A 26,923-nucleotide genomic window follows, 5' to 3' on the forward strand; every position below is an offset into this window, starting at 1 on the left:
GGCGCTGTTTCCAAACTTTTGACCAATGACAAAAATTGCTTAACTCCCGATCGGGGCATATTTCAAACTTGCTAGTCGGAAATTCCCATTTGAATGAAATTTATGTAATCATGTTATTTATTGAAAGACGAGTTTTTAATAACTCTTATTGGGGGTTTTAAAATAATTCACATCCATTGTTAATAAATCATTAACCTTAGAATAATGAAGGATAATGAAATAAATGTATACTACCCCATTTCGTAACATACCTCGAACGAGCCATTGAGGAGTAAACAAAATGGCAGAGATTGCTAAATCGCCAAATGACACACGTGAATATCGGTAGGTGGTAAAGTTCTCGTTCTATGTATTCGAAGCTGTTGTTTTGTCTATTTGTATGAAACAACCTCCACATATTGGATAATTATTGATTGTTTAGGAAAGAAACATCCTTTACAAAACTTACATTATAACGAATAAAGCACAAATGCCATTTTCCACATGTTGCCCAGATTCCGGACACGTGCGAGCAATGCCCAAAAGTCCCAAAACACAACCCAGTAAAACACAAACGTAGGACAACAACAAGCATTGAGAAGGTGTCTGTTAAAGTGTCACTAGTATTACATTAATGAATACCTCTGACTGAGCCTGTATGCTCAATTAGTCAAGAGTGCATTGATTGTGCGAATATTTTCATGAATCATCATGCATGTCATGGGATCATGCATGGCATATTTATTGTGATTGATCGGTCGGTACAGTGATGTGAGTGTGAACTTGGTTTCACGTTCGACATCGGACATTGGACATTCAAATGTCAAACATGACTTGGTTCCTCAGTGGACATTCAAATTGTATTTATGCATAAAACCAACCAATGCGTATGTAACTGAGTGTTTATGTGCATACGGCACTATAAGGTCTTTGGTGCATTAGCCATTACTGTGTTCACATTCCCATGTCTGCTGCAGACAACAAATTTCGATTCCGACTTTGGAATGGTCAGTTTGACATGCCCAGACCCCATGGGCCGGGCACCACTACATACAGAATTAAAGAAGAAAGTTTAAGGAAATCACCCATGGTCAACTTGACCCGGGCCACGGGATTTTTGTAATTTTTATTAATTTTTGCATATTTGAAGGTTGCTGTAAATATCTATTCACCATAAAGAAACAGCCCCGAGTCGATGCGAACAACGTCAAATTAAGAGTTGCAAGAAAGGGTGAAATTAGCCACAAGGGCAAATTTGGCGAAAAAAGACACATGAAAGGAGACATAAGAAAGGTCATTGCTACAGAGCTGCAGAAGGAGCGAGTTGGTAGTTGGTACTACATACCATCAGTCACATGACAGATAAAGGAAAGACAGCCGGAAATTTAACAGCGTGCTCCTCCACTGACGTCCTACGAAAAATACTCTTCGAAAAAAAGGGACCGGCAAAGCTACATGACGACACTCTTCAGGAAACCAAACTTCTGCAAGAAGTGTACAGAGAAGTCCACCCAGCAAATAAACAAATGGGGGCTTTGCTCACTATTCGCCGTGTTATCCCTTCAAGGCCCATCTCTCATGATAGACGAACAGGCAGAATTATATAGAGAGGCGGCTAAAAAAGATTGTTGTTTTGCATTTAGACGCGACTGGCTCTATTGTGAGAACGATCCCCTACCAGCCGAAGGGCATCTTCTACTATGCTTTGATAATAGAAAATCCAGTCGAAGGAAAAGCTGGAATTCCAGTAGCCGAAATGATAACAAATGACCAGCATGCGTCTGAAATCAAGCACTTTTTGTCTAGATTTCTGTTCTTGGTCAGCAAGGGAAGAAGCGTTGCTTCCGTGGTCCTTCATAGGGTAGAAACCGATTTTTCATGGGCCTTGTTGCAATCGGTTATTGCATGCTTTCAACAATGAGGACTGCAAAGGCTACCTCAAGAGAACCTACAAAATTGTTCATGGAGATGTCCAGCCAAATTTGATGAAAGGAATACACCTACCCACCTAATGCGATGCCCACATGCTGAAGGATGTTTCGCGAAGATTAAGTTGATTAACAACCGACAAGCACAAGAGGCAGTTCGTCCTCTACTGCTTTGCACTTATGCAGACCCAGCATAGTTTGAACAGTGACCAAGAAAGCCAAAGTGTCGAGTCTGCAGTGCAATCAATGAGATTGCAAACAATCAAAGAGAGTTCACCTTGGCGTAAGTTGTTTACACGGTTGGCAGAGAGGCAGGCGGCTGGCAACGAAGAAGATGACGGCGAGGGGAAAGATGTTGCAGCTTCATGCAGCAACGCATACCAAACACTAGGACCCAGGCTTGTGCTGGACCAGTTTCTGCATATTTACCCTCTGTGGAGTGCACTTTTGTTTGGAGATTTGGGAAGTCCTGCAACCAAGCACCTGCCATTAATCGGGCAACAAATGCACTTATTGAGAACTGGTTTGGAATAGTCAAGAAAGATTTCTGTCCTGGCCGCCGCTTACGCCTCACTGCTGGCCAGTTCATAAGGAAGGCGTTTACCAAAGTTTGCGGAAGGCTTGGAGAAACTTGATTGAAGCAGGCAAGAAAAAGAAAGACAAAATCAGATCGATGGGAAAACACCAGAAAGAGAAGAAGATAGGAAGGAAAATACTTCAGCACTCCTAAAGTCAAACTACCACCTCCAAAGCCCAAGAGAAAAAAGGGGGAAAGTGCAAGGAGAAAAGTTGGTGAAAAAACAGGATTGCAGAAGACAACCTGAACCCGCAAGAAGTATGGAAGAAATTCGAGAGAGTCATTAAATGAAAACACACGTAAATTAATGGCTGATGATGCATGCATCACTCACGCAGTAAGGTTAACTTGTTGTAGGGTAAATATATAATTTTTCAAAAATTCATAAATAATACTAAAACCCCACGGGCCGGGTCACCTTGACCATGGGTGTTTTCCTTGAACTTTTATCTTCAATTCTGTATGTAGTGGCGCCCGGCCCGTGGGTTTGGACTGTGAATCTGACCATTCAAAAATCGGAATCGGAACACTTCCCTTTGCAGCTGACATGCGAACATGAACACACGTAAAGGCATGGCTGATGCATGCATCACTCAAGCAGTACGGTTAACGTTGTAGGGTAAATTAATAATTTTTCAAAAATTCATAAAAAATACTAAAACCCCATGGGCCAGGTGAAGTTGACCATGGGTGTTTTCCTTGAACTTTCGTCTTCAATTCCGGAACACTTCATTTTGCAGCTGACATGCGAATATGAAAACATGTAAAGTAATGGCTAATGCACCAGGAACTGAGTCGTGTTTGACGTTCGAATGTCAAATGTCCAATGTCGAACGTGAAACCAACTTCACACTGGTATGTGATTGTGATAAGTTGTCAATGAAAGATGAAATGTTCTTTTTTTTAAAGATTGAATGGAACATTCCTTCCAATATGATACTTTATTTGACTATAGTCTGAGTCGATTTAAATTTGAGTAATAATAATAATAACCAATTCTTATAAAGCGCATTTCACAATAACCATATCAATGTGCTTTTTCATTAGTGCCCTGGTCATAGGGCCAACAGCATCCCTTTTAATGTTTCTCAGCTCCCTTGGGAGTATACAACTTGGGCAACGGTTTATATCGCTCCAAAGGCTTTTTCATTCACAATATCAACCTCTACCCTTGCAGGTACCCATTTATACCCCTGGGTGAAGAGAAGCAATTATAGTAAAGTATCTTGCTCAAGGACACAAGTGTCACGACCGGGATTCAAACCCACACTCCGGTGACTGCACCAGAACTTGAATTCGATGCTCTTAACCACTCGGCCATGACACTTTACATGATTATTTTTAGTATGAAAAAAGTCGTAAGTTTAGCAAGGCTCAAACCCAGAATTTTTTGCTTGCAATGACTCAGAATCAGATGAGAGACCTACGACTACGACTGCTGCTATATTTATTAAGCCTTTAAGAAGTTAAGGGGGAGGGTGTTGTTATGTTATTAGAATGCCCTACTTCGGGCAACACATGATCCCGCCATGCTGTAGCCTTGGTCTGAAGCCATGATGGGATACACTAGCCGTAGCTGCAGGTTTGTAGCCACCAGTTTGGTAGTTGCGATAACGTAACCCTCCTGCAGACGGTGTAGACGCCGTCAGGAGGGTTACGTTATCGCAACTACCAGTTTGGACTTGGCCTAATTTTCAAAAATATTAATTTTCTTATTTTTCCAGTGTTGTAAAATTGCTGAATGGTTTAACAGCACTCTTAATCTCAGACTTGTCCAAACTTGGCCAAGGAGATGAAGGGGACGACTGTATTACATCGGAAGATGACCTCTCACACTCGGAGGATGAGGAAACCCCCTCCGAGGACATGGAGTTAGGATCTCCCCCTACAGTGAGCCGTACCATTGGGACAAAGCCCATTGCCTTGAATACAGATGAGAGGGAAAATGGGCCTGATCCATTGATGGAAGAGGGAGGTGATGAGGAGGAGGAAGAAGAAGAGGGGGAGGATGATGAAGAAAATGAAGGAAGATCATCCAAAAAGCCACCTCCCAAGCAATCCAAATTGGTATGAAGCAATAGTGGTGTGTTTAAAGGGACACGTTGCCTTGGATTTGGCGTGTTGGTGTATGAAAAATATTTGAAACCGTTTGTTATGAAATGCATATGGTTAGAAAGATATAATGCTCCACACAAACATGCCTCGAAATTGCTTGGTTTTCCTTTTATTTTTATTTTGCCAGCCAACATTGTCAGCCATAAAATTTGACTCCACCCCACAAAATGGCGTGTCGTGTTAGTTTACGACGTATTAGGAAAACTGTGCAATTTCGAGGCTTTGTGTGTGGATCATTATATTCTACTTTTAAAACATCTTTCCAACCAAATGCATTTTTTAACAAACGTTTTTCATAGACTAACTCCCCCGATCCAAGGCAACGTGTCCCTTTTAACTTATATATTAATCCTACATGTGAACATGTGAACATTTAATTTCAAAAGGTGGTCATATTTTTTTTAAGAGATTGCTGGAAATCGGGAGCGAATGTGTCCAAGCAGGATGATGATAATCCCTCAACAACTTCATTTATTTATTTTGTTTGTATTTTTGTGGGGGGCAAATACAGGCTGCTGCAGCTTTGTGTGTCGGCATTGGAAGTTTCAGTGAACCAGACGACATTCCCGGCTTGGCTCACTTCTTAGAACACAGTGAGTAATTTTTAAGATAATATTCTTGAAAAAAACACAAATTTTTATGATGTCGTTTTAGTATGTCGAGATAAGTATTTTTTTATGTATGTACAGGCACAAAAAGGACTCACTAAATAGTGAATTTTGTTAAAATCTGTAAACATTATGTGTTAAATCACACATATGTTTTGCACACCATCTTTTCATGTGTATGTACCAAGAAGACATTCTGTTGCTTTGTAAAATACATGCGTAGTAGACTGTTGCGTATTACTCTGTGCCCGAATACTGGCACGCACGCTTGGTAAACAGCCAAAAACAAATATATATGAGGTATAGTAATACACATTACACAACATTCAATTTTAAAGATGCTATGTCAGATTTTTTGCCCCAAATGTTAAAAAATATATTTTTTTGAGTGAATGGTATTTCAAAGAGTACGTGTATCACCCGCTCTAACAAAAAAAAGTTTAACTTTTTCTTTTAATGGTCAGGAACCATGACCAAAATTTAAAACGTTTATTATAAAACACATAAGAATTGGGCACGTGATATATTGTCGGGATCCCGACAAAAACTCATTTTGAGCACTTTATTTCACTGCTACTAATAATTTGCAGACTTTTTCGAGCAATGGCTCAAATGAAAGCTTGTAACTTTCTCGACCCCATCAAAATACCTATTGAATTTTAAATCAAAATTTTGGGGTCAAATCGACCAAAAATCTGACAAAGCATCTTTAACTAAACTTTATCTCTTCAAATGTCTGAAAAGTATTTTTTTTATATGAAACCAACAATAGTTAACGAACTAATGGAGAGCATGTCTTTCTTCTCTTTTGATTCAGTGGTCTTTATGGGCAGTGAGAAATATCCAGACGAGAATTCCTTTGATGCATTTATAAGGAAACACGGAGGGTCAGATAACGCATGTACAGACTGCGAAAGGGTGAGTGAGTCCGTAACGTGAGTGACATTGTACAAATCTGGACATAACATTGCTTCCAAAAAACATCTGCTGGTAAATAATTTCTTAATTTCAAATGTCGCTTATCTAATGTCAACTTTTAATTTGTTCTTAAAGACGACGTTTATCTTTGAGGTACATCAGAAACACTTGCGTGTGGGATGGATACAAATCTGGACATAACATTGCTTCTAAAAAACAACTGCCGGTAAATAGTTTCTTAATTTCAAATCTCGCTTATCGAATGTCAACTTTTGATTTGTTCTTTGAAGACAACATTTATCTTTGAGGTACATCAGAAACACTTCCGCGAGGGATTGATGCGATTTGCTCAGTTCTTTACCTCTCCCCTCCTTAAAGCGAGCAGCACGGACAGAGAGCTGGAGGCTGTAGATAGTGGTAAGCCTATTTACAATTGTTAAACAATAAAAATGTTTGTGTCCTTGAGCAAGATGCTTTATATTATAATTGCTTCTTTTTACCCAGGGGTATAAATGGATCCAGGCAAGAGTAGAGGTAGATTGTGTATGAAAAAACGCAACAGAGCAGCCCAGTGTTGTATACTCGGATGGGACGTAAAGCCATTGGTCCCATGTGTTGTGTAACGCATGTTAAAGAACCCAGTGCATAATTACCAAAGGTGTACCCTCCCTGTAGCCAACTCTATAATATTGGGCCCGCTGGATGTTGACAATAGCATCTTTTCTGTTTCACAGAATTTCAAATGAGTCTTCCGAGCGATCACCATCGTAAGCAGCAGATGTTGGGCTCCTTGACCAGAGACAACCACCCCATGGGGAAATTCATGTGGGGCAACTCCACATCGCTGAAGACCGAACCGGCGGCCAAAAATATAGATGTACACAAAAGATTAATCGAGTATCGTAAGAGGGTCTACTCAGCGCACTATATGACCCTGGTTGTCCAGTCCAGAGGTTAGTCATTCTTGAAATTACAATCGTGTTTGGATTTTTAACTTGGTGCCTTTTTTGTACAGAGTTTCAACAAAAAACCTGAAATCTTTGTTTGATATATTTTAAATTAAATATTTTTTTCAGTCCCCAAGTGCTGTTTTCCTGTATTGTTTCCTTAAATATCATGTTTTTAAAACTGAAACCCGGGAAAGTTGCCAGAAAAATGATAACCCTGTTTATATGGATGTGTGTACATTCTTAGCCTCCTTTAGCAGTCATCGAAAGAAATATCACCATTTTCCAGACAGGTTAATATATAAGACAAGGTGCAAGAAGGAAAACTATAGTATACAATATTTTAGGGGGTATATTATTATTTTGTTGAATGTACCTAGTCGTAAGCAGACTTCCCAGGTAAATCCATATATTTTTTGTATGTGCGCATGCTCAGAACTCCGAAACAATAAGCAAGTCTGCTGCCACCTAGCATTCCAAAGTTTCCCATTCTTCAAATTTTGTTGCCCACAAGGTTTAAAATGGCACATGTAGGATTTGTTCAGAAAGTTCTTAAAAATCAAAAAACTTTGCAACACTCCCCTTCTTTTTTCCTAATATTACTTTAGAGATGCTGGATACATTGGAAGAATGGGTAAAGGAGTCATTTTCAGACATCCCTAATAAGTAAGTATGAATTACACAGAGACCATGTTACCTCTTGGCCTTGGTGCCCCTTGATAAGTTGTCCTACAATCTTGAAGATTTTTACAAATGAATATGGTCTTGCCCTCTCAATTTGTTTGTTTAGTGGAGTCGAACTTCCGTCTTTCATTTCAGTGTCACTTCCAAATTGGTGCTGATTTTAAGATTGTCCAATAAACCTCGAAGGAAACTAACGGTGAATTTTAAATAAGTTTTGGTTGATTAAAGAAAGTTGACTAGAGTGGGACTCAAACCTGTGACCTCCGGATTAAAGCCATTTATTTTTGTTTGTTTATCCACAGTGGCCTAGAAAGGCCATGTTTTACGAAGTGCGGAGTGCCGTTCGATGCAGGCAAATTTCACAAGTTGTACAAAGGTATGTGAAAACCACTGGGGTGAACCCCTTCTCTTCACGGTTTATTGTACCTGGATTTTTAATGTTATCATTTAGCCTTCGAGAAAGACTCAGCTAGGGTCGTAGCCTTGATCAAGGCTGTGTAGACAATTGCTCTAGCTAAAACCATAGAGCAAGGACATACCTCAGCTGCCCGAATGCGATACAACCAGTCCCCGACTGACTCTAAAAAGAATAGCACACCGCACTCACACACACACACACAGCGCCTGCACGCACACACCGCCCCACACACACACCGCTATTCCACACACTGCTATCGCCCACAATCCTAGCCCATGAGCCGTCAGGCTCACAGCCTTGATGATCTTGTAAACCGAGTGGCTTATGTGTTTCATTGTTTTTCTTCGCAAATCCATGGAAAATGGAGGGGTGAGTGGATATGCAAAGATTTATTTCATGAATAATACATCATTCCTAATAGCCAATTACACACCATTATTGTTGGTTTAGAGGAAATGGATATGAATCATTAATTTACAACCGTCCAATCAGCTGCACAAAATTTGACCTTTATTTTGACCTTTAGAACAGACCGCCCCTATGGGAATCGCGTTGTCGTCATTATATTCAAAATGTTTACATGACCACTTCCAATGGCCAATCAAGAGCCTTCTATTACAAGTAGAGCGCACTCATTACCGTAACTGCAAGACCCGGAAGTGTACAAGATCGTCAAGGCTGTGAGCCTGACAACTCACGGGCTAGGATTGTGGGCGATAGCGGTGAGTGGAATAGCGGTGTGTGTGGGACTGGAAACGAGCGTTTATGTGCTTCCTTGGGTGATAATGTGGTGTGCTATAAGACAGTCAGGGGGACCGGAACATTGCATTCGGGCATCGCATTCGTGCGGCTGTGGTTATGCACATTTTTAGCTTTAAGCAAACTATTACACAGCCTTGATCAAGGCTACTAGGGTCGAAGCATCAGGCTCTTAACATTTTGTTTGTTTACATTTATTACACAGCACACAACACCAATAGCTTTTTATTTTGTTGTGAACATTTCAATTGTCATTCTTACCAGTGTGGTGGTGTACAACGATTTTTAAAAGTGATATTTTAAACATATTTTATGGCTTCAACAAATTTACAGTGGTTCCTGTGCAGAAGGCTCATATATTAGAAATCACTTGGTCACTACCTAACCAAAGACAGTACTACAGGTGAGTTACACAATTCCTTAAGACGTTAGACAACCTTGGGGTTAACACTCCTTTCCCTGTTACCTTTGGGGGAATATTTTCAGTCAAACATCACCCCTATTTCCCTAGCTATTAATAATTTTTTTAATGAAGCTCACTTACGACAAACAAAAGCCGTTTCCTCATTGACATATACCGATTTTAAGGGCTTGAAATTTTTGTATGGTCGTGATTCTGAAGTGCAATCAGAAACAATGATTAACACCACAAGTGTCACGACCGGGACTCGAACCCACACTCTGAGCTTGGGTCCAGTGCTCAGCCACAACACGCCATGCTTTGTTTCAGCCTTCATCATTCACAGCTTGAAGATTCACTTTTGTTTACGCACATGCCCCTTGCCCTTGGAACCATCTCCCTCATCAAAATTCGTTCAGCTGAGTCACTTGAAGTTTTCAAGAAACATCTCAAAAATTTCCCGTTCAATGGTTGATTGCTAAGGAAAAACCGTTTCCTATAATTAGTGCCTTTATTTATTTGCTTTATTGTACTGTTTCGTGTAAAGCGCTGATGTATCCCGTGTAAAAGCGCTCTATAAATACCTGTTATTTTTTATTATTTTAATTTAGTTTCCAATTGTTATTTCATCTCAAGGTGTAAACCGCTCAACTACCTTTCTTGGCTGATTGGTCACGAAGGACATGGAAGCATCTTGGCTCTCTTGAAGAAAAGGTAAGATATGCTTAAAGACACTGGGCACTATTGGTAATTACTTAAAATAATTGTTGATGAAAATCTTACTTGGTAACAAGCAATGAAGCTCTGTTGATAGCATAAAACGTTCTCAAGGCGTTAAAACTTCCAGAGCTGCATACTCTGCTGATAAAAAACACCAGAGAGTACTGCGCTCTTAACCGCTTAGCCACGACATTACATTGGAGTTAAAGTGCTTCTGTGAATTAATTACTACCATTGTTTCACACACAGGGCCCTTGCACTGAGCCTGTTCAGTGGTAATGCAGACTCTGGGTTTGAGCACAACGACACCCACGCTATGTATGTCATATCAGTAACGTTGACTGATCAAGGATTTCAGCAAATAGAAGAGGTCAGTATTTTATACTTTGGTTTTCCATTCTCTGCTTTCTTCTTGATCTATTTTGTTTGTACCTTTTACAGGGATGAGCAATTTCAGACATTTATCTGAATTCAGACTTTTTAGTCTGCCTAGTGTGCGAAAAATTCTGTTTTTTTTTTTCTACGAGTGAAATAGACAACGTTGCAAAGTGGAGTGGAAGAAGCGTCGAAGAACTGAGACGAGCAGCGATTAAAAGACACCAGGTGATGGGGGCAACTCAAGGAGTGCGCCCCCTTTACAATCTGAGGACGTGGCGGCCACGGAAGCAAGTCTATGCCGAATGATGATGTTTAAATAAGTCAATCTCTTTGATCTACTTCTTTATCACTGAAAATACTGTTATTTTCTATACCTATCTATTTGCCGTCATCACTGAGATCAATCAATGGAAATGCGCATGTGTGCACGCCTGGAATTATACACAGGCCGCGGATGCCATGGCCTCCGTTAACCCCTTGTTTTGGCCTTGGTACCCCTTCAAAAGTTTCCCTGGGTCTTAAAGACACTGGACACTACTGGTAATTGTCAAAAAATAGTCTTCTCACTTGGTGTATCTCAACATATGCATAAGATAACAAACCTGTGAAAATTTGAGCTCAATTAGTTGTCGAATTTGCGAGATAATAATGAAAGAAAAGACACCCTGGTCACACAAAGTTGTGTGCTTTCAGATGCTTGGTTTCGAGACCTCAAATTGTAAATCTGAGGTCTTGAAATCAAATTCGTGGAAATTTACTTATTTCGTGAAAACTACATTACTTCAGAGGGAGCCGTTTCTCACAATGTTTTATACTATCAACCTCTCCCCATTACGCGTTACCTAGTAAGCTTTTATGCTAATAATTATTCTGAGTAATTATCAATAGTGTCCACTGCTTTAAAAAAAAAAATCCAATGGAAGTGCCCTTTGCAAAATGAAAATGGCCTTGCGATTTTAAAGATGAAATTCCAGGCATGTGTGTGCTGTGTGTGTGTATGCTGCTCACAAAACTCCATCAATGATAGGGTTTGGTTGTCCTCAGTGAGGGCGCTGTTTTGGGGTCTTGTGACATTTTTGCAACAGGTTCATATGGGATTTGAGTCTGTCTAATCCTTTGACTGACATTGATGTCTCATATGTCCAACAGGTGATCGCCATTGTCTTCCAGTATATCAAAATGCTCCAAACAATAGGACCACAAGAGAGGTAAGACAAAGACGAGCAATTCATTGGAATAACAGTGTGAGGACCTCGTCCTCACTGAGCGTTAATGACTGGCTTGGTGGCTAGCCGTTGTTAATGGATCAAGCCAATTGCGACCAGCCACGAACCGAGTGGTTTAGAGCATCAAGCTCTGGTGGTTAAGTCTTCGGGATGTGGGTTCGAACACTTTTGTCCTTGAGCAGGATGCTTTACTATAATTGCTTCTCTCCACCCAGGGGTGTAAATGGGTACCTGCGAGGGTAGAGGTTGATGGAGCGCCACTGCAGTCGGGATTGTATATTCCCCAGGAAGCTGAGAAAGATTAAAGGACCGTATGGGCCAAATGACCAGGACACTTATGTTAAGCGCATTGATGTTAAATTAAGCTTTATAAGATCTAGCTATTATTATAACTCTTATTATTATTATTATTACCACACAAATTTAAAAAACTGTTAAAATCAAATTTATTTGAATGAAGCATCTTTTATCCTTTTTTTCAGAATATTTCGAGAAATTCAAACGATCGACGACAATGACTTCAGATTCCAGGAAGAGGTATGTCAAGCACTCTGAAGGAAAATAATTAGTAGATAATTATTGCATACATTTGATCTGTCTTACACCTCTTGGCAATTCCATATGAGAGAAAAAGCCAAAAACAACAAATTTCAAACTCAAAGAAAACCCAATAAATACAAACGTTGCGAACAGACAGAGTGCTTTGTTTAAAAAACTGTAGACCCATCCGAGTCCATCCATGAAGTTCGTAAATAGATGGTGAAAAGTTGCTACTGCGTCCACTCCATTTGCACACAGTCTAAGCCGGTTCGGCTACTTTTTTCATAACGTAGTGAGCACGAGTTCGTTGTGTATGGGGCTTAAGTAGCTCTATGAAAGTCAGCACTATATTGAACTGATGTATATTTATAAAAGTGATATTAGAATAGTCATTTATTTGACAGCCAAGTGAAACTCCTATTCGTACTTGCCATTATACTTAATGACCTTTGACCCTTTGACCCTAGACTGAGCCCATTGAGTATGTTGAGATAGTATCGGAGAACATGCAGCAGTACCCTTCGAAGGAGTACCTGACTGGGCCACTCTTGGCACCAGACTACAACCATCAGGTAAGTGGCTGCTGCAAATGGCTCGAAAAACAAAAGGAGCAAAGACTGATCTTAAAGGAACACGTTGCCTTGGATCGGTCGAGTTGGTCTGTGAAAACCGTTTGTTATAAAATGCACATGATTAGAAAGATATTTTAAAAGTAGAATATAATGATCCAAACAAGTATCATTCGAAATTGCACGGTTTTCCTTTTACCTCCCCGACAAACACGGTCGGCCATTTATGGGAGTCAAATGGCCGACCGTGTTAGTTCAAAAAGTAAAAGGAAAACACGCAATTTCGAGGCAAATATGTGTGGATCATTGTATTCTACTTTTAAAACACCTTTCTAACCATATGCATTTGATAACAATTACAACCGCTTTTCAAAGACCAACTCGACCGATCCCAGGCAACGTGTTCCTTTAACAATGTATCAATCTTAATTGCTAAGCAAAGTGTGATGACACAATACAAATCACTATGGTCCTTTTCGAATTCACGGCTTCTGCTTTGGATTCGGCGTCATGCTCCGTTCTCTCGTCTGAAGCCCTGAGCACGTACGCAAAGCACGCGCAATTGTCAAAACAAAAGCCGTGGTTAAAAAAAGTGTCATGTGTTACTATGCACTTGCAAACTTAATCGTGACGCAACAAGTGAATTGGGTCAGTTTGTTTAAATTTATTTAGTTTCATTGGACCCTTTGTTTTTTCTGAAAAAAATAGTAATGGTTTAATAAAAAACTTTTTCCTGATTTGATAGTCCATAGCTTTTTGCACAGACTGCCTGCGTGCGGACAACGCAAACTTCATGCTGTCATCAAAGCACTTTGATGGTCAGTGTGATATGAAGGAGCCTTGGTACCAGACTGATTATAAAGTAGAGAGTGTTCCCAAGGAGTGGATAGACACGATACAGGGTGAGATTCTTTCTATGTCATAAACCAACAACAGGGCCCAATTTCATAGAGCTGCTTAAGCACACAATGTTGCTTAAGCAAAAACATCCTTGCTTAGTAAAATCAGATAACCGGCCAAGACTCCTCTCAATTGTTACGCTTTGTAAACAACAGCTACATACCAGTCACAAGCAATGTATATGGCATGAAATTTTTGTTGCTTAAGCAGCTCTATGAAATTGGCCCCAGGTCTCCAGCCGATTTCACGATATGCTGGGATTAATCCTAGCTCGAGTTAGGACGAGGATGGGTTTAATGTGTCCTAACGTCTTTGGATACAGAACTTAGCTCGTCCTAAGTCCTGAGACTAATCCTAAGTTAGGAAGAGTTTGGTGAAATCGACGACTGGTGTATGAGCATTACAAACAAGTAGGTTGCACAGTTTTAAGTAGCCCACAGGACAAGTTGAGAAGTGTTGTTTGCTAGCCTGAAGCAGTTTTTTTCGTTTTTGAACTTCCATGTCTTAGGTGGTCTCTACTATGTTGAGTTTTACGTTTGGGCGATTCTGTTTCTCCAAGTACTATAGTTTAACAAAGATTATGGTTATACAAATTATATTATATAGGATTTGAGGCATTGCATGGTGGGGTATCAATATATATTTGGTTTGCGGTAACACCATGTGTGTATCTACTTGCCAGGTAGAGTTGTTCTTAGGGAACTGTCTTGCTTCAGTCTCCTGACGATGACTAGAGCAAGCTAGTCGAAACGTTGAGACCAATTCAGAACTGACTCGCGGCAGTACAGTTATTACGATCCTATAAGCTAAAGTAGTAGTCCAGTCTAATTTCTATACCATCCGCCCTGGTAATAGTTAAAAAGCAGGACAGTTCTTTTCAGAACTGAGAAGTCTCCCGAACCTCCGATTATCTACTCCACGGCAGTAGAATAAGCAAGACAGTTCCCTAAGAACAACTCTACCTGGCAAGTAGATACACACATGGTGTTACCGCAAACCAAATATACACAAATTATATTATGTTATTGTAAAGTAAACTTTTGCCATTATATACATGAAAGTTAAAGGCAGTGGACACTATTGGTAATTACTCAACATAATTTTTAGCATGAAATCTTACTTGGTAATGAGTAATGGGGAGCGGTTGATAGTATAAAACATTGTGAAAAATGGCTCCCTCTGAAGTGACATAGTTTTCGAGAAAGAAGTGTTTTTCCACTTCTCGCAACTTCGATGACCAATTGAGCTCAAATTATCAAAGGTTTGTTTTTTATGCATATGTTGAGATACACCAAGTGAGAAGACTGGTCTTTGACAATTACCAATAGTGTCCAGTGTCTTTAACAAAGATTATGGTTATACAAATTATATTATGTTATTGAATAAAGTGAAATAAATTTAACAAATCATTAAAGAACACCTTCCAAAACACTCATATATTTGTTACTTATTTCTTTGTTATTGTCATGCTGTTCTTAACAGGTTTAGAATTGAATCCAGAACTTTACATACCGGAACCTAACAAGTTTATAGGTAAGAAATGGAAAAACAAATGATGGGAGAGCCATCAGTTTGTAATTTCCCTGCTCCCCCCTCCTATTCCCCGCCCCTTCCTATACCTCCTTCCCAACATAAACTTTTCACTTTTATTAGTGTGTTGTTTAGTTCACTTTATGCTTAAGCATTTTTAACATGACACAATTGACCTGAACATGTGTTATGAGATGTTAATCTAGTATAATTTTGAGTGTTGTGTTTGTTGCATTTCATAGTTTACTCCAATTATTTTTTTTACTCTTTTAAGCAACAAATTTTGAGCTGAAAACGCCAGATATTCCTGACACTGATTACCCAGAATGCATCTTGGATAGCGAGCAGAGCAGACTGTGGTACAAGAGAGACACAAAGTTCGAATCGCCAAGAGGTAAAGAGACTAAGACCCAGTTTCAAGGGGTTGCTTACTGTAAGCGAAACAACCACTCTAACATTTTAACAGATTGGCGTAGAAAGTTTAATATTTTTCTCATGAATTGTAACATTTGCTATGAGAGATTGTGCATCATCACAAAGAGGGACGTCCGCTTCAAGGTGAGGGCTACACTTAACCTAATGACCCAAATCAACTGCCACAAGTGGCTGAAATGGGGTTCCCCCGTCTCAGTCCTTTGAGTTGTCAACCACTGGTGCTCAGAACCACTGCTACTCAAAAGAGATACACACATGGTGCTACCGCAAACTCACCTAATGCAAAGTTTCAAATCCTACAAACACATTCATATGAATAAAATGTTTTTGTAGTTATCTTCCATTGAGCTGTGCTTGCTGGAAGTCCAAGCTCTGTGGCTCAGTTTCTAAATCTGCGATAAGTAAACATTAAAAACTGATTTTCCTTTCTTGTTATCTCCAGGTCACATCATCTTTCATCTGATCTCGCCCCTCGTCTACACCTCTCCAGAGAACCTCGTCCTCTTCGATTTCGTAGCGACCATCTTAGAGCACAATCTATCTGAGATTGGCTACGAGGCGGACACGGCTCAGCTGAGTTACAGTCTCAAGACGGAGGAGACGGGTCTGGTTGTTAAGATGAGTGGCTTCAATCATAAACTACCGGTAAGTTTAAAAATAATGATACTGATATTAGATGTTAATTTGCATCAGGATAAAGAATATTCATTTTTGGTTTTACTCATATACACTGATGTGTGTTTAAATAGCAATGTATACTCTGTACTTTCCAGAGTTCTGTGAAAAAAGTCACAGGCATATTACTCGGGTGTGATTCGAACCCACAACCATTTGCAATACTAGAGCAGTGTCATACAAACCAAACCATCGAGGCTGCCGGGTATCTAGAGGTGCTTTATCACACCCCTAGGGGCCTATCAAATCGCTCAGTATTGTTTCCTGCAAGGTTTGTGGAGTTACGTATTCTTTTGATTGTTGTTATTTAAATGTAATTTTAATTGTTCATGTTTAAAGTAATTTTATTGCTGTTTCCTTTGTACATTTTAATGAGTGTAATAGCTCATATGGGTCTATTTTATATTGTATTTTCTTGTATTTTTTATTAACATTTTATTGTTCGACGCATTTGAACAAAATTATATTGGAATTTGCGCATTAATTGAATAAATGTATTTCATTTGAATCATCGTTAATATTGCATGCCCATCTTCTTTTCAGCTCTTATTCGATACGATAGTTGACTACATCGTGAACTTCTCGGTGACTGAAGAATTGTTTGAAGCAGTGAAGGAATCTATGATAAAGTCTTACTACAACCACGTCATCAAACCAGGCAAGCTCAACAAGTGAGTACCAAAAGTGTTATTGATGTTACTTTTTATTTTCCAGAACTTGAAGAGTCATGTTCTTTTTCCAACATTCTAAGGAGTCAAATTGTATTTTCAGCACTTGAGCAGCCAATAGCAAGTTTGGGTGAGCGACTAAGGCTTGAACAGAAACTGTGACAGAGCTCTCGAACTTAAATTGTCATGTTCTTTTTCCAACATTCTAAGGAGTCAAATTGTATTTTCAGCACTTGAGCAGCCAATAGCAAGTTTGGGTGAGCGACTAAGGCTTGACCAGAAACTGTGACAGAGCTCTCGAATAGACCATAGTCGACCATGCTCCAGAGCATGGATATCTTCAATCTCCCTGTGCTGTATGGTTTCTGGTTAGTCAAAAGTTGGTCTAGTCAAAGTCTAGTCGCCGTCCGAATTTGCTCCAAGCTGCCTCTCTGGACCTATTTTATTGAATTTGTCAACACTTCATGTTTCTGTTTTAACTTTGTTATCTGAAATGTGTTGTAATTTATATGTATGGGATTTGAGGCGGTGTATGGTGAGGTATCAATATATTTTTTGTTTGCAGTAACACCATGTACACATGTATCTCTACGTGCCAGGTAAATTTTGTTCTTTAGAGAACTGTCTTGGTAGATATTCTACTACCGTGGAGTAGATTTTGGAATTCGGTAGACTTCTCAGCTCTGAAAAGAGCTGTCATGCTTTTTAACTCCTACCTCAGCGGAAGGTAGAAAATTGGCCGGGATTACTACTTTAGCTTTTAGTGGAGTGAGTTCTTAATTGGTCTCAACGTTTTTACTAGCTTGCTCTAATCATTAGTTAATATTTACAGCATGTGAATGAAACTCTTATGTGATTCACTTTTGTGTGACATTTTAATCCACAACATTGACATGTCTAAATTTTTAACGGTTTTGATTTTGATAATTGTTTCCAAGTGGTCAAATTTATTTGGAATGGACACAAATATTTTCCTTGAATTTTGTCAACAGTGATGTGAGGTTATCGATTCTACAGTTGATTAAGTGGACGCCAGTCGACAAACGAGCCGTGGTCAATGAAGTCACACAAGATCTTGTCCTACAGTTTGCTACAAGATTCAAGAAAGTTTTGTTCATCGAGGGACTCGTGCAGGGAAACTTTATTGCAAAGGTATGTTCTAGTCATGAAGAATTACGGTGAATAATTTGTCAATTTCCAATTTATTCATTCATATCGTCACCTTCATGTAGCCTTTATAATGGTTCTGCAAAAGAAAAGCAGGTCACACCATGACAAATGTCTATTACACCTGTTTTAGACAGGCGCTCCAGAGTCGTGCCGAACCAAATAGATTAGGAGCGACTCTAGGTCAACCCAACTAAATTTTGGTTTCAGACAGGCATACTTAACATAACATTTACATGGTTCGGCTCATGACGAGATCGACGTCTGAAACCAAGGCGCTCCAGAGTCGACTCGAATGACTGAAACAGTCAATCTTTTGACTTCTAGCGCAGCCAGATGCTCCTAACTGTTTCAGATGTCAAACTTTTCACGTACTTAATTCAGAATTTCGTTCGCGCAACTCTGGAGCACCAGTCTGAAACTGGTGTTACATAAAGAGTGAGGGTTCCGCTTGTACGAAAATAATGGTAGAAACTTAACTGTTTCTTCAACATTTGTCTCTGCAACAGGAAGCGATCGGTTTTGAAGAGTCCCTACGTACCAAGTTGAAGTGCACCCCCCTACCCAAAGTGCAGATGCCCACCACTAGGGTCATCCAGCTACCTGCTGGGGCTCAAGTATGCAAGGTCAAAGGTTACAACTTCAATGATGCTAACTCTGTGGTGACCAACTACTACCAGTCAGGGCCGGGTACCATCAGGAGGCTGAGTGTGATCGACGTGCTCATCGTAAGTGATTTGTTGTTTTCAGTGATCTAACTCGGGGTTTTCCTCTTAACGTTTTCAGTGGCTAGCCAGCAGGACCAGTTAGCTTGGCATATCATTACTCAGTCCATATTTTAGGTTACATGTACAAAAATATTTTCACACAGTTAGCTAGCCAGCCGGACCACTTGGAGAATTTTTTTTACTGGACTCAGATCTTTGGAGTTTGGACAGTGGACCAGTGTTTAGGGAGAACTCCGACCTAACTTAAGCTCATCTGTAACTTCAAATCAAATCAAATCAATCAACATTTATTTCCATACAAACACAATATACAAATACAAACAATAGGATGTTACAATACTGAAAACTGTATGGAGGCATGGCCCATTAAAGCAAAGCTTGTAAGCTGGGATGCCTTTTACAAAACAAAGGAAGGTAATAAGGTCATTTAAATTATAAAACAATGCGTATAGGATCCACTTGATGGATCCATTGACTTTCCTCCTTAAAATCACAATTATGTTAGTTTCCATCTTGCTTGTTTGTCTGTTTGAGTAATTCTTTACCTCCTCAAGTGAAATCTTCTGTAATTGCCTTTCAATATCTGTTACTTTGCTTAGCGGTCTAGTCCTACCAACCCAATGATTTAGCCATCAGAACTTGAGTCTGGATGCGCTTGATGGCAGGGCCATGATACGCCACATCTTATGAGATGAGTGTGAATGAATGTATAATCGCCAACTCAAATTGTTAATCCCACACAGACAATGATGGAAGAACCTTGTTTTGATGTCTTGAGAACTCAGGAGCAACTAGGGTAGGTGGTTTTCTTCAGATCGTCAGAATTATTTTGTCATCTTATGATTGGTTGTTCGAGTTCATTGAAAAAGAAAATGCCAAACCATTTAAAATTTACCCAGTCAGTTTCCCTTGTGGTCATACAAAGGAAAGACCTTACAATGTTGATATTTCAGGGTTGAACAAAGACAAAATTGACTAGAACCTGCAACCTCCAGATTAACGTGCCGGCGCTCTACCAACTGAGCTATCAAGCCCTATGTTGACGGTCACCCTTTTTTATCAGTATCTTTGTCAAAAGGGTTCTAACTGACACCTTTCAAAAAAGATATTGATAATAAGGAGAGATCATGATTTTAAGCCTCATATTTATTGTAATAAATTTTAATGTTTTATAATTTGTTTATATTTGTTTACTCTTGTAATTAGGTTTGCTTACACTGTTAACTGTTTGTACTCGCCTCCTTACTTTTATCAAGGTGTTTTCCTTGCCTTTGGCTGGCTTGTTGGTATTTGTTGCTTCATTTTGATTTGGTATTATTATTGTTATTCAACTAGGGAGATCACCAACATTATGTCTAGACACCTCAGTTGGTAGAGCACTGGCGCATTAATCTGGAGGTCATTGGTTCAAATCCCGCTCTAGTCATTTTTCTTCGGTCGTTCCTAAAATATTTTAAATTCACCGATTGAGGTAATCACTTGCAGTAACATTAATATTTATGTTTGTTTGTTTTTTAATCCTCCATATACAGCTATAGCGTATACCCAACATGTCGCAACAGTTTTGGGATTGTAGGGTTTTCGGTTACTGTGGCAACACAAGCGACAAAGTTCAGGTAAGTTGTCAGATGTGATGTCATGTTCAAAACGAAAGAAGAAAAAAAACAGGAAACATGAGCACCCTCAAAAGTCCTCTTTCCTATTCTGAAAAGTGCGTGCCCGTGTTACCTTTATTTTATATTTTATAACCAATTCAAAGTGACCGGTCGGCGCATGATAGAGTTTAAAGCTAAAACATGAATAGTTTGAGATTGATCTATTCTCCACCATTTACTGAAATCAAAACTGATATTTTTCCTTTTTAATCATTAATTGTATGTTGTATGTTGTATATTATGACTACAAGGGGTTAATGTTTTCCTTTTTTAGTCCAATTTGAATAATGTATTTTCTTTAATTTGCTCTTTTTAAAGTTTCTAAATCTGCCTGTTTCATGTCAATTGAGGCTGACGCTTTATATCATTGTTATTGAACGGTTGTAGTTTCCTTAAGCATTCTAATCTGTTTATCTTAAATTGTTTTGTAATTTTCTTAACTTGCTTAAATTTGTAATCATTGTTATTGGACATTTATAGATTTTTTCTTCAAAGCATTCTTAATCTGTTCATCTTAAATTGTTCTATGTTTTCTTAACTTGCTTTACTTTTTTAATCTTTGTTAATGCTCTAAGAGGCTTTTCGCATTAGGCGCTTTATCGATGTCTTATTATTATTGTTATTTGACATTTGTAAAGTTCTTAAGTCTTCCTAATCTGTTAATCTTGAATTGTTTTGTATTTTCTTACTTACTTAAATGTTTTACCTCTGTAAGGCGCCTCAGGACCCTTTGGGGGTTTAGGGTGCTACTTAAAAGCCATTTTATAATTATAATTATTATTATTCCTCCACTCCCCCCTCGACAGCGTTTTACACGTAGAGGAGCGAATCGACACCTTCCTAGAAACCTTCCAACACAAGATGAGAACGGCGACGACAGAGGAGGAGTTTAAGACCAACGTAGACTCTCTGATCAACCTGAAGCAATGTGCGGACAACCATCTTGGGGAGGAGGTGGACAGGAACTGGTGGGAGATTCTCAGCCATACCTACGTCTTTGACAGGTTGCAGCGGGAGGTAACATTTTTAATTTATTACTTTAATTCTTAGAACAATACAATATTACGAGAAAAGAACACAATCATGTGAAGTATTATTATAATAAAATGTTTGATCGACTTTGTTTGTTGTTGTTTCAGGTTGAGGCCCTCAAGAGTCTGTCTCAGGAAGAGGTTTGTGATTTCTTAGTGGATCACATCAGGGGTGGAGCTAACTTCCAAAAACTTAGTACTCAGGTAAGTCACTTCAATGTTCCACAATCAGGCATGGTATTCCTTTGACTTGATTTCTGCTCTTTTTTCTCTCAGAACAGTTAGTAAAACTGTTTTTAAAGACAGTGGACACTATTGGTAATTGTCAAAGACCAGTCTTCTCACTTGGTAAATCTCAACATATGCATAAAATAACAAACCTGTGAAAATTTGAGCTCAATTGGTCGTAGAAGTTGCAAGATAATAATGAAGAAAAAAAACACCCTTGTCGCACGAAGTTGTGTGCGTTTAGATGGTTGATTTCGAGACCTCAAATGCTAAACTTAAGGTCTTGGAATTAAATTCGTGGAAAATTACTTGTTTCTCGAAAACTATGTCACTTCAGAGGGAGCCGTTTCTCACAATGTTTTATACCATCAACCTCTCCCCATTACTCGTCACCAAGAAAGGTTTTATGCTAATGATTATTTTGAGTAATTACCACTGTGTCCACTGCCTTTAATCTGATTTCTGATTTGGGTTTTTCTCTCAGAACAGTTATTAAAATTGTTTTTTAAAAAGCCTGCACAGCCTTTATAATCCTATACCATGTGGACATGTAGGTCAGCCCTTGTACTGAATTCAATTTTCCTAATTTTTTTCAAGGGCCAAATATCATGTGTGCACAATCAACACCTGCTAAACAGTTTGTGGAATGTGTTTGTTTTATATGACATTTTGGGCTTGGAATTTCATCTTTGAGAGGGGCAAGTTCATCTCCCTTATTACCTGGTTACCAGGTTCCCCTATCGCCCAGCAGGGGGCGACCAGCAGCGGAAGCTCCACAGCAAGAGTGCGGTTTGGCGACCTCAGCCAAAGCCCAACCGACTCAACGATTGGATTACCGGTTGGTCCGAACAGCATCGTCACCGCGCTCAACCGAACACGCGAAAACGCTCAACCGATGACCAATGTTTCTGGTTGAGGTCGCAAAAACGCACTCCTGAGCTATGCTGGTTCCCCCTACCGGCCATTCAACTTCGCCCTCTCTAATGTTATCAAACAAAGATTAAACTAGTAACTTCTTGTTTTGTGATTATTAAAAACAAGTCATTTATATGATTTTGTTTTATAATGTGATCCAGTGATTAAATGTTCACCATTTTCTGTAACTTATTCAAGACAATGGGATACTTTTGAGATGGTAGCTGGCATCCAACTTATTGTTCCGTTCCCTTGTTCTCAGCAACGAGAACAATGGAAAAGGACATGTGAGTGGGATGCCCGCTAGTTTCTCAAAAAATCGCCCATTATTGTGGGTTAGGTGATATACATTGTTTAACAGTTACAAACCAGGCCTAATACTTAGTGTAGTCTACCATGATAAAGGTTAGTTGATATATAACAGTTATAATCCAGGCCTAATACTTAGTGTAGTCTCCCGTTCATGTAGGTTAGTTGATATATAACAGTTACAAACCAGGCCTAATACTTAGTGTAGTCTACCATGATAAAGGTTAGTTGATATATAACAGTTATAATCCAGGCCTAATACTTAGTGTAGTCTCCCGTTCATGTAGGTTAGTTGATATATAACAGTTACAAACCAGGCCTAATACTTAGGGTAGTCTACCATGATAAAGGTTAGTTGATATATAACAGTTATAATCCAGGCCTAATACTTAGTGTAGTCTCCCGTTCATGTAGGTTAGTTGATATATAACAGTTACAAACCAGGCCTAATACTTAGTGTAGTCTACCATGATAAAGGTTAGTTGATATATATGTAACAGTTATAATCTAGGCCTTATACTTAGGGTAGTCTACCATGATAAAGGTTAGTTGATATATAACAGTTATAATCCAGGCCTAATACTTAGTGTAGTCTCCCGTTCATGTAGGTTAGTTGATATACATGTATAACAGTTATAATCCAGGCCTAATACTTAGTGTAGTCTCCCATTCATGTAGGTTATTTGATATATAACAGTTACAAACCAGGGTTACCAGGCATAATACTTAATGTAGTTTCCATTCATGTAGGTTAGTTGATATATAACAGTTACAAACCAGGCCTAACCATGATTAAAAAATATATTTATTCAAATCATGGGAACACTTTCAATGTTACCTGAAATGTTTCTAGTTTTTGATTTATTATCTGCTGTAATATTATTAGTTTTGTATTCTTATAATATGCTCTTTGGATTTTGCTACCTTTCTACTTGCTGATATTTTCATAATGCAGTATTTACCAAAAAGATTATGGATTAAACGTCATATTAAATTGAATTGAATTTCTCTGAGCAAGTGGTTTAGTTGCTATCAAGTTACTCAAAAAGTAGAATTTCAGAAAAACTTCTCATTTTTTGTAATCCTGTCCTGTTTGTAACCTTTGACCCTGTAAACAGGTCGTTGGAGTTGGCAAGCTTGAACAGCATAACCACGACTCGGTAACTACGGCGATAGATGGACACACGGATCAGTCCAACAGGGACAATCCAGGGACAGGTTTGGTATTTCTACCCTTGGATGAAGCGGACAGCAAGAAGTTGGTCAACGCAATCGACTCATTCAAATCAGCCTTGTCAGTGTATCCAGTGACAAAAATAACCAGCTGATTCTGATTTATTCCAGCGCTTTGCTATGAAAGGTATAAATGGTGCCCTCATTACCTTTTTAAAGGCAGTGGACACTATTGGTAATTACTCAAAATATTTAGTGACATAAAACCTTACTTGGTAATGAGTAATGGGGAGAGGTTGGTAGTATAAAACTTTGTGAGAAACGGCTCCCTCTGAAGTGCCATAGTTTTCGAGAAAGAAGTCATTTTCCATGAATTTGATTTCGAGACCTCGGATTTAGAACTTGAGGTCTCGAAATCAACCATCTAAACGCACACAACTTTGTGTGACAAGGGTGTTGTTTTCTTTCATTATTATCTCGCAACTTCGATGACCGATTGAGCTCAAATTATCACAGGTTCGTTATTTTATGCATATGTTGAGATACACAAACTGTGAAGGCTAGTCTTTGACAATTACCAATAGTGTCCACTGCCTTTAATTCGAGTTGAACAAAGACAAATTTGACTAGAATGGGACTTAAACCTGCATCTTCTGGATTTCCGCCAATCATTGTTTTTAGATATCAATATAAACCACAAGGGAAACTGACTGGGTAAATTTGTAAATGATTTTTGGGGTTGAACAAAGAATTGACTAGAGTGGGATTCGAACCAACGACCTCCGGATTAACGTGTCGGCGCTCTACCAACTGAGCTATCTAGCCCTATATTAGCGGTGTCCCTATTTTGTCAATATCTTGGCACCCCCGAACAAAGATATTGACAAAATAGGGACACCGCCAATATAGGGCTAGATAGCTCAGTTGGTAGAGCGCCGGCACGTTAATCCGGAGGTCGTTGGTTCGAATCCCACTCTAGTCAATTCTTTGTTCAACCCCAAAAATCATTATTCTTAATTGATAATTGTTTTATTCTTATGATGCAGACAATGATCTTAGTTACATGTATAATTCTAAACATTCTGGTGCTCTGCCAACTGACTGACACCAGCAGTACAGATCAATGGGCCAAGAACTAAACATTTGCTTATATTTTTTTTAATGGGTAACTTTTCTTTAAGCTGTTCACTTAATGTTGTCATTTTCTTAATCTTTTGCAATTTTTACTGTCATGCGCCCTCAAACAGGCTGGTCCTGGAGAGAGTGCAATATAAGATCAATAAATTATTATTATTATTATTATTATTATTATTATTATTATTATTATTATTATTATTATTATTATTATTATTATTATTATTATTATTATTATTATTATTATTATTATTATTATTATTATTATTATTATTATTATTATTATTATTATTATTATTATTATAAACATTGTGGAACATCTTTCATTAATGCTTGGCTATGTACACTGTTTATTTTCTCTTCAGATCCAGTGATGACATCTCAAAAAGATTGTTCAGCTGCTTCACTGCGAGAGATGAAGTGGGTAACTTCCCTCAACCCCCACAACCCTTCTCCATCAAGATCAAGATGAGATGGGAAGGGCTGGGGAAAGCTTTGAGCAGTGCAGGGCACTGGTCACATCAGCAATACGGGGCACCAGTCAAGAAATAAACCAATCATGAGTAAGGGAAGTATTAAAATAAATATTTTGCTAGAATTGTTGATATATTTATACGAAAAAAACTGTCAATGATTTTGTGGACAACTTTCTAATGACAAAATGATGTATCGATCCATTCACGGTGTGCAGCATGCTTACAGGGACCAATCCTGCCCTTGGAGTTAAAATCGGCCTCGCTACCATGGGCAGCGCGCCGTATCGTACCCCTCGTCACTTACCCCGGAGAGGGATGTACTGGGACTAAACAATGCTGATTGGCTCAGGAAATTGGTTTAAATGCATTAGATGTCAAGTGTGTGCGTGAGTAGTTTAAAGATATTTGCACGTTGATCCCGCCCGCGTATTTATGACACAAACACATTTTGAAAAAACAAAAACATTCTTTGAGACGAAAGACATGCGTGTGCGCGTAGAAAAGTCTTAATTTGTACGCTCATTCTTGGCTCATTTAAATGTGATAGCACATTTAACTTTGCCAATTCCAGGGGTTATGATATCACACCGATCACACCGAGTCAATCACCCGTGGGAACGGGGTTGAGTTAAAATGTACATAAAGGAATCAACTTCCAAAATGACGGAAATGGTAGTTGCACATTTTGCCTAGGGGGTGGTCTGCGTTGTGTAAGGGGTGGGGGGGGGGTCAAGATAGACCAAAGTCATTTTTAGGAAAATGTTATTTCTCCTGCACTAGTTTTTATCCCTCTGCCTAACATTGGTCAACCCAGATGATCTTGAAACATGTATGCACCATTCCTCCATACGAATAAAAAATAACTTTTTGGGGGTTGAACAAAGAATTGTGGTTTATATTGATGTAAAAAATAACTTGTCAAAGGTTCCAATGGCTAGTCAGATTATAATGAGTAAATGAGTATTTTTAAAAAGACTCTTCCTGCATGGACTAAATTAACAGCTTTGTGTGTTTTTTCGGCAATATCTCAAAAACGCTACCACCAGGTTTAAGTTTGTTGTATATATCTACAGTTATATCACACGGTTCCATTTACCAAAGGGTTTAAGTTCCCTTTAAGCAGCTATGAAATT

The 26,923-nt window shown here is 38.9% G+C and overlaps 1 protein-coding gene across 1 annotated transcript; it reads left to right on the forward strand.

Moving 5' to 3' along the window:
* Positions 1-274: 274 nt before the first annotated feature.
* Positions 275-26,878, forward strand: LOC139945824 (nardilysin-like). The gene is made up of 27 exons (XM_071943290.1): positions 275-324; positions 4,209-4,551; positions 5,111-5,192; positions 6,025-6,125; positions 6,416-6,542; positions 6,860-7,078; positions 7,681-7,738; positions 8,059-8,132; positions 9,267-9,336; positions 9,970-10,047; positions 10,303-10,423; positions 11,581-11,639; positions 12,140-12,194; positions 12,665-12,769; positions 13,512-13,668; positions 15,149-15,199; positions 15,471-15,590; positions 16,074-16,276; positions 16,850-16,977; positions 17,967-18,126; positions 18,651-18,869; positions 19,613-19,665; positions 20,402-20,485; positions 21,331-21,541; positions 21,664-21,759; positions 24,126-24,367; positions 25,680-26,878. Exons 1-26 carry the CDS (start codon positions 281-283, stop codon positions 24,333-24,335), a joined length of 3,228 nt encoding a protein of 1,075 aa, XP_071799391.1. The 5' UTR covers positions 275-280; the 3' UTR covers positions 24,336-24,367; positions 25,680-26,878.
* The last annotated feature ends 45 nt before the right edge of the window (positions 26,879-26,923 follow it).

The sequence above is a fragment of the Asterias amurensis genome, chromosome 13 (assembly GCF_032118995.1).
Source record: "Asterias amurensis chromosome 13, ASM3211899v1".
Classification (NCBI taxonomy): Eukaryota; Metazoa; Echinodermata; class Asteroidea; order Forcipulatida; family Asteriidae; genus Asterias; species Asterias amurensis.

What these genes read in the sequence shown, in the direction of transcription:
- LOC139945824 (XM_071943290.1), top strand. Translation starts at nt 281, where the DNA reads ATGGCAGAGATTGCTAAATCGCCAAATGACACACGTGAATATCG. An exon ending in CATGTACAGACTGCGAAAGG is followed by an intron (nt 6,126 to 6,415) that starts GTGAGTGAGTCC and finishes TGTTCTTTGAAG; the next exon opens with ACAACATTTATCTTTGAGGT. An exon ending in GGAACCTAACAAGTTTATAG is followed by an intron (nt 15,200 to 15,470) that starts GTAAGAAATGGA and finishes TACTCTTTTAAG; the next exon opens with CAACAAATTTTGAGCTGAAA.